This window comes from Onychostruthus taczanowskii, unplaced genomic scaffold (genome assembly GCF_017590055.1).
Source record: "Onychostruthus taczanowskii isolate IOZ18803 unplaced genomic scaffold, ASM1759005v1 scaffold6, whole genome shotgun sequence".
NCBI classification, from domain to species: Eukaryota; Metazoa; Chordata; class Aves; order Passeriformes; family Passeridae; genus Onychostruthus; species Onychostruthus taczanowskii.
In genome coordinates this window covers 7,926,275-7,943,677 of record NW_024503679.1, presented here as the reverse complement: position 1 = coordinate 7,943,677, position 17,403 = coordinate 7,926,275, and the positions used below count along the sequence as shown (strand labels likewise).

Here is a 17,403-nt window from a genome sequence, read left to right as displayed (position 1 = left end):
AATAATGAAGGGCTGAGAATTTTCTCTTGAATCTCTAAGCAGTCTTCCTGATATTGGCTGCAGGTTTACTGCTATAAAAGATACAAATAAACTATTTCTATTATCTTGCATGGTTAGATAAGTTTTCCACCACAAGCTCTCCCCTCTCCCCTGCCTCACCATGTATCCATGAGACTGTCATCCTATGACTTGTTGAGTAAAAACACAGTTGAAGCAAAGACAGAGCTTGTGGAGATGTTCCATCTGTGATGGATGCACTTGACCCTCTAACCAAAGCAGCAGGATTTTGGTACAAGCTCCAGAGGAGGTAAAGGCCTGAGCTGTAAATGGGCCAAGAACAGCTCTAGTTTCAAACTGTTTTATGAAAACCCACAAAAGAGCAGGGTGACATGGGGAACATCCATGTACACAAGCATGGAACATGATCATGCAAATTAACACATGGATAGCATGGGGTTCACATGCTATCCATGTGTTAATTGCATAATCATGTACAATGTTACATGTGTTAATTGCATGATCATGTATGATGTTACATTGTATCCATGTAGCCTGCTCCCCCTATCCCTTCCAGGAGAGTTGCTCCCTGTAAGATGCAGATGTTAAATCTGTTTGAGGTACAGGATTTGCATTTGTCCTTGTTGAATGTCATGAGATTCCTGCTGGCCCATTCCTCTGGCCTGTCTAGGTCGCCCTGAGTGGCAGCCCATGGAGAGGTGAACACACAGCTGTATAATCTGCTTCTCACCTCCTCCTTCACACACAGATCTCCTCAAAAAAACCACACAAGCAAACAAAAATTCCAAGAGAAGAAGGGGTACATATATTTAAGGCCTTTAGTGGGTTAAGTACCTTTGCAGCAATTTAAAGTATGGCTTAGAAAGCCCTGAAATGAGCTATTGAAATGATGGCAATCATTTGTCTTGAAACATATTTCTAAGGAGATTAGGGAGTGTGGTTGTATAGACTTGTAAAATTCAGGAGGAGCACAGCTTGTTCAAAGGCACTAAACCAAAGCATGCTTGGACATTGAAACTCTGCAAGCATTTGTAAAAGCAGAAAGTTTTAGAAACAAAATACATCTTATAAACAAATATGTTACCCAAAAATCTGGAAAAATAAGCCCATTACATTTTTTTAAAAGTTCCATATTTTTGCAGGAGGTTGGACTAGATGAACCCCAAAGTTTTTTTCAATTTAGATTTCTCAGTGATTTGGCCCTTTGGCATGGAGAGATAAAATACGACATCAATATTCATAGCTCAGCAGTGTAAATTGTCTCTAAAATCACATTTCCAAATTATAATTTGAAGAGCTGATAATCAGATACCTTCCATGTTCAGTATAAGTTACAGCTACAGCATATTTTCTTATTTCTTCCATCAGCTATAGGTAATATTCTGCTCTCACCTCTCTGCTGAGACACCACTTTGTCAGTCCTCATATTTGTGTTAGTTTTCCTGCTTAATATTGTATAAGCCTCACAGCAACATATTACATTTATTTAGTTTACTTCTACTGGCTTTGTATTATTATTATTGTTATTATTCTTATTACACATTTATGATCATACTATTCTGCTTCCTTCAGCCTTTTAAAGTTGCAAGGAAGTATTTCATCTTCAGGCATGAAGGAGCAAAGACAAATCTTCTGTCACTGAGGTCAGAACTGTGTTTGTTTCCATCTCCATGACTGAATGCAATCCTGATTCTTTGATGACAATGAAACTTTTGCTACCAAGTAAAATGATTCTGTCATTTCACTGTCTTATTTCCATATTTGTATTTTGCTAGGAAAAGTAAAATCTCTTACCTTTCTGCTGTTCTTGAAAATAATACTTAGGTTTTCACAATGTATTTCCAGACATCTCTGAACTGTTATTTGCCATTAACTTTGTGTTTAGTTTTCCAGCATTATGCATATATAATCAAGTCTGCCTTATTCAGGGTAATTGAACTTACCATTCAGTCCTGTGTTTTTAGGGAAGGACAATCTGCCTCTTTTATTCATGCATATAGTGTGACCCTCTCTTTGAGGCACTACAGACTCTGTCTTATTGGCCAGATTTTTCTCCTGTTTAATATACTGAGTAGACCATCCAATCCCTGTCTTTCAAAACATTTCTAGATGGTGATTTAGAAAGGCATTTTAACTTGTTAACTTTTAACCAGCAAATGTACCTACCATTACAATTACTGGGTTTATGGCATTGTGAAATTTCTAAGGGGGCCTGAAAATACTTTTGTTATCTCCATTTCCCTCCCTGCTATGCCTGATTCTGCACAGATCATACTCCCTCTATCTTTCAGTTCTGCATATATAATCATGCAGATAACAAGAGTTCAGGACAGGACCTGCTCAGTGCATTTTATGCAGAAGATTCAGTGAAGTCAGTGGGATCATTCTTTGAGGGGTCCTCTTGTCCTACAAGCAATTTTAAACCATTTACTCCTGACCCTATTTAAAGTTTTACTCTGTATGTTTAATAAGCCTTTGAAAAATTATGTTCTCTGTTTTGTTTCTGGGAAGGCTGACTTCCTAGTCTTTTTGTGATGAAGAAAAGAGCAGGCAGGAAATGAAGAGGCTTTGTGATTAGAAGGGAATTGGATAATTTGCTGCCACCAATAGATTGGGTCAAGAACAAAATAAGACAATATTGGGGTTCTTTGGATATTTTTGCAGTGTTTGCTGTGTACTTTAGAGATAACTGAGCTATATTTAACCCAGATAACTTAAGTACCTTCAGCACTCTAACCTGACAGCCAGAGCTCAGCTGTGCTGATTAGATGTACATAAAAAGAGTGGCAGTGTCAGGTCTCTGCAGTGGATGATCCTATCCAGCAATAACAGATCACATGGATCATTGTACTGATATCTGCCTTGGATTTTATGGCTAAATTAACTAGGATAAACGCAATATACTGAATCTCTGAGGGTCTGGAATTTTTTCTTATGTATAATATGAAGCAGTTGAAAGCCCTTACATTCAAAAAATTTGTATGTTTTATAATTTAAATGGGCTCGGTGTCAATTAATATTGGCTGTTCATCTCTTGTATTTTTCAGACAGGAGATTAATGTCCTTCCCTGTACAATCGAGTATTTTATGTTCCAAATGGCACTTGAGGTCTGCTGTTCCACTGTCTGCCTCTGCCTAGTATATAGGGCAAAAGGAATAACATGTATTTTTCAGAATACAGGAAAAAGAAAACTGCTGTAACTGATCTCCTTGTCTTAGCTCCTCATTGCAAACAGATCTGTTTAGCAAAAGTGACAGTGCCTAAAATTCTAATGCCAGCCTTCTTAAAAACGGAATTGAATTTCTGTCAAGTACTGTCACACTTGCTAAACAGCTGTGTGTATGAGGGTGACCTTGAATATCCAGATTTGAATCTCTGCTTTCGCTCCTCCACTTCGGCTTTGATAGGCTCTCCCATGACCAGTTCATCAGTGACAGTCCAGATCACACATTGTGCACAACTGCTGGAGCACAAGCAGAAGAACCAGCTGTGGAGAGTGCTGGAATGTACAGAGCTCTGGACCCCAGCCCTCCTTGAGGGCTGGGTGAAAATGGGTAAGCAGCCATGATTGTGTCTGCTTTGGCCTTGCCAGGCTGGTGTAATTACTACTGGGAGCTCTTAACCAGACAGTTTAAGTTTCACTTTAAAGTGAATCATCTTCTGTAACCAAGTGGAATAAAAACATGGACACACACCTCCTGCAGGCACCTCCTCTAAGCCACAACCATTTGTTGTTCTCCACTTTTGTATCCTCAGTGTACAAGTACAGACAATGACTTTCAGAAAATTGTGTTGGATGAAGAGAGAAGGGGGCTACCACTTAAACATTCACCATTCATGAGCCTGTCTTTTTCTTCAGCCTGTCATGAGACACAGTAGACATGAGATCCTCCTCTGAAGAACCAGATATCATCTGATCCTTAAAATACTGGCCATGGTAACTTCTAGTGATTTTTTGTGTATTTGTTTGCTGTCAGCCATTTATTATCTACCATTCCACTGTTCATCAAATAAAAGCAACATGAAGTACATTTTGAGTTTGAAACAAATATTTATTTGACAAAATGGACGCCACCAACATATCTTCAAAATGCAGGTATGTATAACAAATGTAACAACAGTTGGTTTCCAAAATGAAATCAACATTGAATTTAAGGCAGGATATTCTGTGAGTTTTCATGCAAGAGCATATTCAAATGTTCCTTTATCCAACCCCTCAACTTCATCTTCCCATGTGGAAGAAGGCATACTGCTGTAGGGGTCTAGCAAGATTTTGAAGCATCTGATAATTAGAAGTCCCAAGAAAACACACAAAATCCCCACAAAGGCAAAGCCAGTTTTTTGTTCTAAAGTCAGAGGGAAGGCAGACATTTCGTTGACACTCATACTGGCTGAAGTGTTGCTGCAGTAATTACTGCTCATCATTGGGCATCACATCCTGGTGGCTCTGTGGGAGTTTCACCTCTATTGCTTCTTTGCCTGCATAGAAACGTCAAATCAGTGTGGTTAGCTCTAAATGGGGTGCATATGTCTAAGCTGTAACAGATGAACATTTGAAAATGAAAACCAGCGTGGATTTCAGAAGTGTCCTGTTTTTTCACGTTTAAATTAATGTGATAAAATTGCAACTATTAGCCTCTACACAGCATTCACTTACTGGCCTCTGTTTTGAGACAGCAGACTCACAATTTTTTGACTTTCTGTCTCCTCAAAACAGAAATTTCAGTTGTTGAAAACAGCATTTTGTCAGACTGGGAACAAGTCTACAGATTGTGATTTGGCAATAATCTCTAAGGTTTTCACATGCAGAAACCTGGTATGTTTCCTGAAATGGCTTTACATCTCTGTGCTTAAACTAGTTAAACTTGCATTGACCTCAAAGGCAATTTCAGCTAAATAATGTGGATTTTACTTATTTGATTTAGCTCAGAGTCTACGTAAATAGATCCAACTTGTAAAATAAAAGACTGTGTGTGCAATTTTACTGAAGTCTTGGGCTCCAGTTTCAGAAAAAAAAAAAAGCTGGGTATATTTTGAACTGGTAAGGAAGTGAGCAGATTGCTAAAATCCCTTCACCTTTCTCTATACACGTCCACTCTTGTGTATGAGCAAAGATTGGCAGAAGAACAGATAACAGAATTAAATTCCCTTCCCCTAAATCTTGCTCTCATTTGTTTCTTCTCCTGGGTCTTCCCCGTACATACCCTGCCATTTTCACAGGCACAGTAAACAGGAGATCTGCCCCTGATGTGTGTCCTAGGGAAGCAGGATGCTCAAGCAACTCCACCCCACTGCTGCCACCAGGAGAGCTCTGCATGTTTCCAGAAAGGAGAAACTTCTTGTATTCGTCTTTTTAAGGAGATCTTGCAGATAGATTTTAGTTGGGGGTGGGGATCATTTGCTTTATTTTAGGTTTTCCATCAGATATTGCAATCACATCTTTCTTTTGTATCTATAGACAGTGGGAGAATTGGAAGGCTGGGACATCAAAAGTGCCAAAGGACAAAGACATTTTTATTCTAAGGTTAGAACTTGAGGTTTTCTGGCTCTTGCTAACACCTATTTAACGAATATGCCTCAGGGGAAACTCTTTTTATTAACAATTCAACCTCTTTTTTCCCCAGGGAATTGCCAGTATCCATTTATTTCTTGGCAGAGTAATTAGGCCACTCAGAGCTCTGTGCTGCCATGGCTACGCTGCTTCAGGTACCTGCACTGCTCAGCCAGGTTAAAGGGAGTTCCAGTATCTCTGCTCTGTACTGCAGCCATGGCTGAGAGGAGCCATGCTCTGAGTCAGCCTACAGGTAAAAACAACAGAAAAAGTAAAAATAACTTTTGGTATTCCTGAGCAGACAGAAATGGACAGAACTTTTATCTTGTTTGGTGTCTCCTCTCTCACTTCAAAATTTGTGGGGTTTTTGACTGTTATCCTAAAGAACAAAAATTTTAGAACAAAGAGCAGAAGGGCAAAACACTAGTATGTCTCTTTTTTTTTTTTGCAATAAAGCTCAGTATAGTAGCTATTAAATGTTTCCTGACAGTCTTTACACATTTACCAGAGCATAACAACCAATGTTCTGTTTATTCTATAGACCTGTGTGTGAGATCTTTCCTTGTTTTGAATTATATTCTGCTCTTTGGGTCATGCTGTTTTAATTCCAGTTAAGCTGGAAGAAAAATCCAGATACAGCCTATAGGAATTAGAAATAATGTCAACAACAACAATATTTATTTTCTGAAAATACATCATAGGTAAGGCCCACCTGCTATATGGATTTTCATTGGGCATGCTTCCAATTTTTCTATTAAGTTTGACCTTCTGCAGGAGAAAAAAATTACAGAAAGTTCAATATCAGAAATTTATGTTAGAAGTTAGTTGATTTGAGAAAAAGCCAGTCAAGGAAAAAAAATACTTCCCAAAAGTTCTAGGGTAGTGGGTTATAAAAATTAAAAACAAGGCTTACACAGGAAAATTATACATAGTCACTTGCTGGAAAAGCCAGACCCAAAAATCCCAACTGCTCTCTTGAAAGATATTGACAAGAACATTAGGGGTAGGCTGGACATGGAGAACTCTGAATTTGAGGCTTGGTCCAGACAAATAGGTTTGTGTTTGACATAACATTTCTTCACCACAGAGTAATTTTCCAAGAATATGACTTCCAGTCTTAGTAATTGTGCAGCTTACACACTGGAATTAGATGAGATTTGTTTGTATATTATGTGCTTGTCAGGAGACATTATGGGGCAAATCTCAGTGCAAAGCTTGATTGATGTTGAAAGGCGGAGAAATTGATATCTTAGTCTTATTTAACAAAAGCTTGCCTGAAAAAGCTGCAGGAGAAAACTCTGTGTATTTTGCCGGGGGGGGGGGGGGGGGGGGGGGGCAGGGAATTGGTTCTGGGAAACTCTAATGTACAGCTTCTTGTGCTTCTGTTCCTTGTCCTGAATTTCAGAAACTGTAATTGAAGCCTTAAAGTTGACAGGAAATTTTGTTCTAATTATGTATCCCCAAACCCGTGGTACCTTGAGTGCCTTTTATTGCTTTCACATTTTAGTGCTGCACACAGGTTAGATGTCCTCTCCCAGTCAGTCAGGTACCTTTGCTTTTGCTGCAGTGTATCTGTCAAAGTCCTGAGTCAGAAGACTCTGAATGCTAACTAACCTGGCCTGGATCCCAAAATCCTCAAAGATAGCCTTTAGGACAGCATCATGGGGACAGGCATTGTATAATTTATAATCTGCAGAGCCATTTTGTGGGGGCTAGCCCTAGACAGAGCTCAATCTGTTTTTTTACAGGTCAGGATTCTTCTCCTCCTTTTATTTGTTATCCATATAAACACTGGCAAAAAGAAAGGCTCCTTAACATCCTGCTGTGAAATAAAAGGCCACTGGAAGTTCTACTGAGGCCAGAAGAAACAGAGTCCTCAAGAAAATGGGAATGAGGAAAACAGCTTAAGAAAAAGAGGTATGAGCTGGGGGTGATGGCTGCACCTGTGGGGTGATGAAGGGGAACACCATGGGCACCAGGTATTGTGAGGCAGCTGGAAGGAAGATGTCAAAACTCTTATTCTGTAGCAGAATCACCAGCCCAACTCTGCCAGTGTTTGGTGTGAAGATCCCAGCCTCAGCTGTTTGGTGGTTTGGGGTGACAGGGTGTCATTTTTTTCAGACCTAGCCTTTACTCTCAGGTTTACAGAGAGACTTAAGAAGATCAAGAAAATAACCAGGATAATCTTCCTGGGCTTCTGGGTTTCAGTCCTTCTCTCACAGAACCCCCTACAGGATTTTTTTCTGGTGGCTCAGTACTCAGGAAACTAGCATCTTTACACGATCTCAAGCTGGGAGCATTCATCCTCTTGGCATGACTAAGCCTCAGGTGCCTAAAAACTCACTTCCTGAATGACAGTTTGTAACAAAATTGACCACATTAGTGGCCATCTGTTCTCTTCTTGGATGTCTACAGCCCAACTGCTGGTTCATGGATGTGATTATTCTGAAAGTACTTTGAATAGCTTCCGTCCTGAGCTTGTGCTTGAGTAACAGCAAACCTAACTTGGAAAGGGACATATAAACAGGTATTCTCTGGGAGCTTTGGAAGCACCTCATTTGCCCTTAACTATCTGTTCAGGGAAACAAAACTCTATTCCAGAAATGCTATTACAGAAATTGGTCGTAGAAGGTGGTAAAATGAAAGGATTAACAATGGTGAAGTCCTATAAAATAGACTAGAAATAGAAATCAGCATAGAGTTCTCTGAAGAGTCTGAGCTACCTGAGTAAATAACACATGGCCAGAAATGCTGCAAAAGGAGCACTGTGACCACACAGCCGACTTGTCATACTCATGTGCTGCTCACTGCGTGCCTGTATTCTCTAAATTGCTGGGGAGAACACTGTATCTTCAGGGTATGGGTTCTAAGACATTCAGGGAGGTGAAGGTAGGAAGGCCAGGACACGGATGCTCAGCAAATGAAGACATGGCTTACAGCTCTGCAAAGAGAGCCCCACACAGTGTTTTTGCAGCATGGTAACTCTGGGTGCAAGCAACACTTTTCCACATAAACAGCATTCCCCTGCAAAGAAGCAGCAGCTGAGCTGTGATACTTCCAGCCTTCCAACAAGCAATGAATTGCAAATTAAGATTTTATCTGTAGTAAATATATCAACCTGGAGTCTTCATTGGATGAGAGCTTCTGTGCTGTGAATTCATATACGTGGTCTAGATTTGGATAATATAGAAATGCAGGAAAATAAAAGGTTTACTAGCATCATCCTTAACTTGAAAAAGTGTTGCCTGCTTCCCAGGGGATGGAGGCTGAGAGAGACCGAGCACCTGCAAAGCAATTGTTGCTGTAGGATGGCGCGCCCAGCCTTCGCTTTCAGGGGCTGCGCTACCCCGGGGAAGGCAGATTTAGGCGCTTCCCCTGCCCTGCTCCCCTCGCCGCCCCAGGTGCCTCCCTCTCCCTCCGTCCCTCCGTGCCCCCGCCGGAGTGCGGCCGGGCCGGGCCGGGCGGCGCCGCAAGGTCAGCCCCGCGCCCCGCCCGCCGGCCCCGCCGCGCCGCCCGCGCTACGAACCCTTGTCCTCCGCGCCCGCGCTGCCCATGGTGGCGGAGCGCGGAGCTCTCCGCGCCTCCGGCCCGCCGCGCCAGCTGTCCAAAGTCCAGGTTGGAGTCCCGACGGCTCGGGGCACGGGGTGGTCCCGGGCGGCGGGGGCAGCTCGCCCGGGCTCCCCTCGCCGCCCGGCGATGCGACCCGCCGGGAGATGCTCAAACCGCCCTAATTAAAAAATTAAACACGGCCGCTGCTGCTACCGCCTCCTCCTCCACCTCTTCGCCCGCCCCTTTCCATCGCTATTCAGTCGCGCTCCTCTCCAGCCCCGCTTTTCACGGATTAAACCCAGGAGCGTGGAAACTTCCTGCAAAACACTACGTGCGGTGCATCGGTAAGGGCCGGGCCGGGGCCGCTGCGGAGCGGGGCGGGAGCAGCCCTCCCTCCTCCGCTCCGCTACCGCCGCCCAGGCCGGGTACCGGGGCCTCGGAGGCCGGGTGGTCTCTGCAGTGATGGAGAACGGGGCTGCGGTACCCGCAGGAGGGGCCCCGGCACCGCCGACAGGCGCAGCCCCGCCGCCGGGGCCGAGCAGGACCTGTGGAGCCGCGCTGGGTGCGGCGGGGCCGCTGCTCGCCGTGGCGGGTTCCACACGCTCGTCTGAGTGGGGCGTGCTGAGCCGAAAGCCTCTTAGGCTGTGCCCGCAGTGTGGCCTCGGGTCCTCCCAGCAGCTCGAATAGGAATAACGATTAAAGCATAGACCTCGCTTTATATCCTTTCATTAGCCGCGTTTAGCTGATGCTGGTTGTATATTAGAGAGGTTTCTATTTACCACAACAGCAGGTGTCTAAGTTGGATTAGGAAAGAAGATTCATTTTCCCAAAGCTGAATCTGTGTATATTTCATTAATAAATCACAAATCTCTTTCAAATGATAGTGATTCCATATTTATAAATCATCAGGGTGAATACACCCCTGCAGGGATGCACGTGGGTCAGTGGAGCAGGACTGTATCACAGTCATGCATCATGAGACTTATGAGACTGCTGTAGACCTACTAACAGATTTTGTTTTATGGAAAATTATTTTAAAACTCCTCATGTTTCTTGCTGAAATAACACTACGATAGGTTAAACCTTCTTGAAATGATCTAGAGAAAAACAGGGTTTTGCCTTGCCTGCCATTTTAATGCCCGATTCCTCTGCTGTGACTGCAGTGAACTTCCAAGTACTGAGTCAAAATACAGCTTTCTCCTGCTGTTAAAACTAATGGTTAAACTGATGGTTAACTATGTACTTGCTAATGGTTATTGGTTTGATTTTCTAATGCTGCATGATTAGTCATGTGATAAACAATGTCTGTAAATCAAGCTAATTTTTGAAGTGCCTCTCATATTTAAAGATCCATGAAGAATTTATAAATAGATAGTTTTAAATAGTATAAGATTGTGCTTTCAGAATATGTATATAGAGCCCCTACTGTTCCTAAGGAGCTCTAGTTTTCTTTTTTAGCCTTGTCCCTGATTTGCCTGGGGGCCCCATGAAGGTCTCTCACTAGACTGAAAGCTGTAGTTTGAAATTTTGGGACAAGATCTCAGAATTTCAGTATGCCTCCTCAACCTAGCATAATTGTTAAGGGAGAGTGACAGAAATCCAGGGATTCCTAGTAATTGCTGAGCTTTGCTATACTTGGAGAACCTTATTGGAAATATGACTTGGGGAGTAGCCAGGACCACTCTGACTGCTGTGGCTGGGAATGAGGGACAGCACTGACAATAGGAACACATTCTGAGGGGATGCTTCTTGCCTCTTCTGCCAGAATTTAGACATGGATGCTGGGCCTTTCACTACCATTTTCCTGGAAATGGTTTACTTGTGGGATATTACTCCTTATAGATACATTATCCTTTTGTCATGTTATTCTTAGAGGATTGAACTTCAAGGATTTTTTTTTTAACACTAAAATAATTGTCCCTTTTGTACTCTGGCATGGCAGAAGTTGCTGAAATCATGTGTTTATTTCTAGGAATCTGACACCCATGTTCTGTTCTGAAGACTTCTGAATTTATATATTTAAGATTCACTTTTCTGGAAGCCAGCAATAGGGAATGAGTCTCCTTCTTCATCTACCAGTTGTCAACAGACAAGTAGCACTGTTTTTCTGTTCAATATGGTATATTTTAAAGTGGAAAAGTGATGGAATAACAATCTTTTTCTACATTTCATTTCTTTTTCACTTGAAATTCACAAGTTTTTCTTTTGCATGAGAGAAGTGATTTTTTGGTAAGGCAAATGGGTAGCAGTGTATGTGAATCATTCTGGATATATGAACAAAGGGAGCATTCACTCCTCTTTGCTTTCAACTTCTTAATCAGGATCCATCTTTTGTGTTCAACTGACAGCTACTATCACTTTCATCTGACTTCAGTCATATTTGCTGTTGATTTGATCCTTATTTAGGGAGTGCTGTGTTTCCTCAAAGGAGAGCCCTTGATCACAAATAGAGATTTTATAATGATCTAGTAATTTGTTATGTTGAGTTGGCAAATTCAACCGGCCTAATTTAAGGTTGGGCAAAACACTTAAAGCCAAGTAGGTGCCAGTCAGTGAAAGGCAATGTGGCAGTCTTAGAGCTCTTAGCTGGTCAATACTTTTGAAGTTTAAGGATCACTTGAGTGGTGTAGGTGTCAAGAAAATATAACTGTTTTGAGGGATAACTAACTCCCTTGTAACTTGCTTTTAACTTTAAACAGCTCTTTGCATGTTCCTTTGCAAACAAACTCTCCCTTCAATTGCTAGAAATTTTAAATGGGCTGAAGTGGGTAGAATCAGGGAAGAATATTGTACACAAAAGAAACAGATCAAGTTGATACTTCCCTCCCAAGCAAATATAAGCAAGTTTTTTGAGAATATGCATAATCAGAAAGCAATAGTATATAGGGGAGATAAAAGCAGTAATAGAGGCACACAGCAAAAGCATAATATATGTGGATTATATATTTATGTATTGATCACAGTTGCAACTTGGAATTATTTAATGTAATTTAATTCAAGGTATTTAGCATTTTTAAAAGAATAAACATCTCTATTCTACCATGGTTTTTTAAACATAGTCTTAAAATATCTGAATCTCTATTTGTGCTTGTTCAAAGGCTGTGCTTTTACTAGACTGACTTTACCAGCAACATAGAGTCTACAGCCCTGTGGGTCTGTAGGGCACTGCTTTGGTGACTGCTGGGAATGGGGCTGGAAAACAAGTCCTACAAATCAGTCTCCACATGTTAAATGTCTGACTAGGTCCACTGTTCAATTAGGAAAAGCGTAGGGATTTGGAAGAAGGTTGAAAATCACCCCCTTTAAGTCCAATCAGTATTAGTGCTGGGGAAGGTGGAAGAGTGCATGAATACAGTGAAAACCAACAGTGCCACCTTGTGTGGGTGGGACGGGAGAGTTGGTCCATGAGGAGGCAGATGGCCCCCGGCGCATCTCCAGCTCTTCCACCCCGGCACTGGGGCGAGCCTCAGGCCAGCTGGGGACAGGGCAAAGGGAAGGATGAGTTCCCTTTAGAGCTGCAGGAGGGAGGTGTTTGCTGCCTCACTTGAAAGGCAGAGGTGGTGGGCATGTTAGGGGCACTCAGCCTGACAGTGGAAGAAGGACCAACAAAAAAGCAGGTTGCTCTGTTTTTTCCTTTGTAATTCAGCAGCTAGAGTAATGTCGGGGGGAAGAGGGGTAATGTGAATTGTTTCCGTGTAGGAACAGTAAAAGCGCTACCAAAAGCCTCGTGTTATGCAGCCTTTTAGGGATAAAAAATAGGTTATTAAGACTGAGACTCAAGCAGTGGTCAATGGTTGCACACCACTGAAAAAAAATTTTACGACACTTAGGGAGATGTAAGCCTGCCATGGGGGACAAAGAAGTTAGGTCCCTGCAGATCAAGTAGTGCAGGTCTGTGTGACTGATACCATGTTGTTTCTCAGCCCAGAAAGATAATGCTTAAGTGCAAAGAGAGCCTTTGGGGAAAACAGTATTTGCTTTACTATAGGTCCACTATAAGTAGGCAAAAGAGGGTGCCAGTTGCAGAGTAGGGTTAGTTTTATTTTTTTAGCACAAAGTAAAGTAGTGTAGGTTGGGTGCAGCCTGAGGCAGTGCAGACTGGTCTGGAAATACTTGTGTCTGTGCAAAAAGGAATCTTTAAATAAGGTATGAAAGTAAAAAAATATTTACAAAGCAAATATATTGCTAAAGGAACCCTTCCCCAGCTGTTCTTGGGGCTTCCTGGATAAGGGACAGGGTCTGAAAAATGTTAAGCATATTTAGGTACCATGGCATACAAAAGAAGAAGATATATCTACCATATAGGCATCATTTGGTGAGAACTGACAACAGTCATCTATGAAAAAAAGTCAAATGGGTTTAAAAGCTATGAGGCTCACAACTCCCATTTTATGAAGTTCTGTACAAACTGACTTTCAGCAACATAGATTTTTTTTTCACAAGTTCCACTTGATAAAAGTATTGATGAACTGCTTTTGATCATGACTTAACCAGAAACAAAATTAAAAAAAATATATATTGAGATAAACCAAAGACTAATTAAAGTCCTTTCTAAAAGGATGATGATACATATTTGTTCATTAGCATATTGGATGCTATGCCTTTTTTGTCACTGAGGACATGAGACTTGAATTTACTGGAGAGTTATTGTTTGGAAAAGAATGCTGATACTTAAAATACACATAATTATTTTACCTCAGTAATGACTTGTACAAGTCGCTTTCAATAGTAGTTCCTTTGCAGTTGCTTATATTTACATATATATGCAAGAACATTAATAACATTCCATGATCCTCAACTCTGTGTGTAAATTAGTCCTGTCAACTCTGTGCTTGCCAAGACTGTACAGCCATTATGCCATACACCCTACCTATAACTGTGAAGCACTATTTACATTAGGGAATGACAAGAGGAATTTGTTAGGACAGGAGATCAAGAACACTTGTAACAGTGTTGTACTAAATGAAGGATCCCCTTTTAGTAAGAACATTCCTCAGAAATCTTGTCTGTCCCCTGTAAGAACATGAACAGAGGCAGAAGAGATGTTGGAAGCCCATATATCAAAAGATAATTTAAAAATATTCTCAGGAGGGACCAGTAGTGTGTAACAAAGGAGACTTTCTCAGCACAGGAAATGGCATGGAAAGATAATGGTTTCCTTTTTTTCACTTAACTATGGTAGGTAGATTTAAAAAACAATAATTATTTCAATCATTTTATACTCAAGAGTCTTCCTAGGGAAAAACTTAAATATTTTTCAACACAGTTTTGTAGATCAAAAAAATTCTACTTTTAAATTTCAGTTCACCCCTGTCAGGTCCCTAACAGCTCTTTGTGGCATTACTCTCCCATTTTTATTATTGTTCTTTGAAGACAGAAATACTGAGTGATTGTGTGTGAGACTTGTAGAATAGGAGGCAAGACTCCCATAAAAATCCTGACATAGGCAGCTGAGCTGAACAGAATGCTCTAAATTGGAGTTGTGGTGTGAGGGAGACAGGGCAAAGCTACCATAACTCCTCCAGGCTTTTAGCCCCATTGCAGCCTTAATACAAAACACCTCTTCATCTTTGGATGTGTATGGATTGTGCAGTTCTGAGTATTTACTGCAAAACCCATTGTGTGACAGCAGAGTTTACTGGTACAAAACCATGTACACTGGGCTGTGGTGGGTCGATCCTGGCTGGCCAACAGGTGCCCACCAAGTTGCTCTGGCACTCTTCAGCAGGATGGGGTGGGAGAAAACAAGATGGAAAAAACTCATGGATCAACATAAAGGCAGTTGAATAAAGCAAACACTGTGTATAGAAGCCAAGGAAAACAGATTTAATGTTTCCCATCAGCAGGCAATGCCCAGCCACTTCCTGGGAAGCAGTACATATAGCAGTTGCTCTGCAAGACAAATGTCATAACAAATGCCCTCTCTCCCTGCCCTTGCCTCTCCTTTTTCTTGGCTTTTGTTGCTGTGCAGACGTCATATCCAAAGGGTGTGGAATATCCCTTTGGATAGTTTGGATCAGTTGTCCTGGCTATGTCCTGTCCCAAGATCTTGCCCACGCTCAGCCCACTGGTGAGTGGGGAATGCTGGAGACACAGCTGTGATGCTGTCCCAGCAAACACCAACGTGTTACCAACTCCTTTCCAGCTGCCATTTCAGAGCACAGCACTGAGGGCTGCTCTGGGGAAAACTGACTTCACCTCAGCCAGACCAACGGGCCCAAAAAGCATACAAACATGGGGAGGCAGCAATTGAAACAGCCAGTGGATTATTCAGAACAAGGGGGCATACTGTGTGTAAGAAAGTCAGCAACTCCTGTTACATCCACAGGCCCCTCAGCACAGGAATTCAGTGTCAGCTGCTTGGTGCCATAATACCGCTTGAGGGAGTGGAGGATTCCCTCACTTGAGATGCTCTGTGCAAAGCACAATCAGAGGGTCTGGTAACTTGAATGTGGGAATTACTCCCCTTCATCCTGAAGAAGTGAGCGCTGTAAAATGTAATGACAGCAATATCAAGTAAACATTAACTATTCCATCAGTGATTATTATCGCAAATACCAAGATATTTATCTAATTATGGTTAATATGTGAACAGAATTACAGCTCTTATCAGACCTCTGGACATGCCTTTCTACCTTCATCTGGAATGGAGGTTACTGGGGTGTTTTGCAGTAGCTTTGTGTGCTTTCTCCAAAATTTCACGTTACCAACATCTGCTATGACAATCATGAGGACAGACAAAACAGAGTCCCAGCAGCTCATAAGGAGTTTACTTCCAAAAGCCACATTAATACAGGTCTGTGGGTTAGCAACCAGAAGCCACCAATCTAAATTCATTGCAGAGGAGTGAATGGCTTTCCTTATATAATAGATATTTATATAATATTTGGCTACCCCTTTAGAAACGTTTTTGTACTTGTGGTTAGTAAAATGATTAAACTTTGTCCAAATGATAGATGCTTTTTTCTTCTTTTAAAAATATTGCTTATTAGAGAGTGTCCAAAGGAGGCAACAAAGATGGTGGAGTGTCTGGGGCCTTATGAGGAGTGACTGAGGTCACTTGGTCAGCCTGGAGGAGTCAGAGGGGAGACCTCATTGGGATCTTCGACACTGTCACAAGGGGAAGTGGAAGGGCAGGTACCAATCTCTTCTCTCTGGTGACCCGTGACAGGACTGGAGGAAACAGCACGGAGCTGAGTCAGGAGAGGTTTAGGTCAGATCAGGAGAAGGTTTTTCACCCAGAGGGTGGCTGAGCACTGGAACAGCCTCCCTGGGGAAGTGGTCACAGCACCAAGCCTGAGAGAGTTCCAGAAGTGTTTGGGCAATGCTCTTGGGCACATGGTGTGACTCTTGGGGAGTTTTGTGCAGGGCCAGGGGTTGGACTGGATGATCCTGATGAGTCCCTTCCCACTCAGCATATTCTATGATTCTACATTTGGTCTGAGCTGTCTCATCACAGGTTAAGCGTTGATTTTGTGTCCAAATCCTTCATCATTTGGGAGCCTTCAGTTCACGATGAATGTGGGAATCTTATTAATGTAGAAGGGTACTGAAATGTTTGGAACAAGATCATACAAGATTTTTTAATGAGAAATGGTGTGGCCAGCAGGACTATAGCAGCGATCATTCCCCTCTACTCTCACTGGTGAGGTTGCACAATGAATCCTGTGTTCAGTTTTGGGCCCTTCACAGCAAGAAGGACATTGAAGTGTAGAAGTGTGTCCAGAGAAGGGCAGCTGATCAAGGGTCTGGAGCAGACGTCTTGTAAGGAACATCTGAGGGAGTGTTCAGCCTGGAGAAAAGGAGGTTCAGGAGGGACATTATCGCTTCCGACTGCCTGAGAGGAGGATGTAGCCAGGTGGGAGTTGGTCTCTTCTTCCGTGAAACACGTGATAGTGTAATAAGAAATGGCCTGAACTTGCACCAGAGGAGGTTTGGCTTGGCTATTAGGAAAAATTTCTTCACTAAACGAGTTGTCCATCACAGGCACAGGCTGCACGGGGAAGTGGTGGAGTCACCATTGCAGGAGGGATTTGAAAGACGTTAAGATGTGCCACTTGGGGACTCGGCTTAGTGTTGTACTTAGCAGTGCTATATTAAAGGGTGGACTTGAAGATCTCAGGGTCTTTCCCACCCGAATTGTTTCTGCCATTGGGTGATTCAGAGTCTCAGCGGAGGCGGCTGTTGTGAGGCGCAGCGCCGGCCATGCCCGACCCCGCGTCGCCATGGCAACGCACAAAGCCTCGGCGCGCGTGCCCTCCCCCGGCCGCGAGCGGCACTCTCG

General features: G+C 42.5%; 1 protein-coding gene across 1 annotated transcript; it reads right to left on the bottom strand.

Annotated features, from left to right (window-relative positions):
• Positions 1-4,195: 4,195 nt before the first annotated feature.
• Positions 4,196-4,444, bottom strand: CTXN2 (cortexin 2). Its single transcript, XM_041418799.1, has one exon. It carries the CDS (start codon positions 4,442-4,444, stop codon positions 4,196-4,198), a length of 249 nt encoding a protein of 82 aa, XP_041274733.1.
• Positions 4,445-17,403: the final 12,959 nt, after the last annotated feature.

What these genes read in the sequence shown, in the direction of transcription:
- CTXN2 (XM_041418799.1), bottom strand. Translation starts at nt 4,444, where the DNA reads ATGATGAGCAGTAATTACTGCAGCAACACTTCAGCCAGTATGAGTGTC.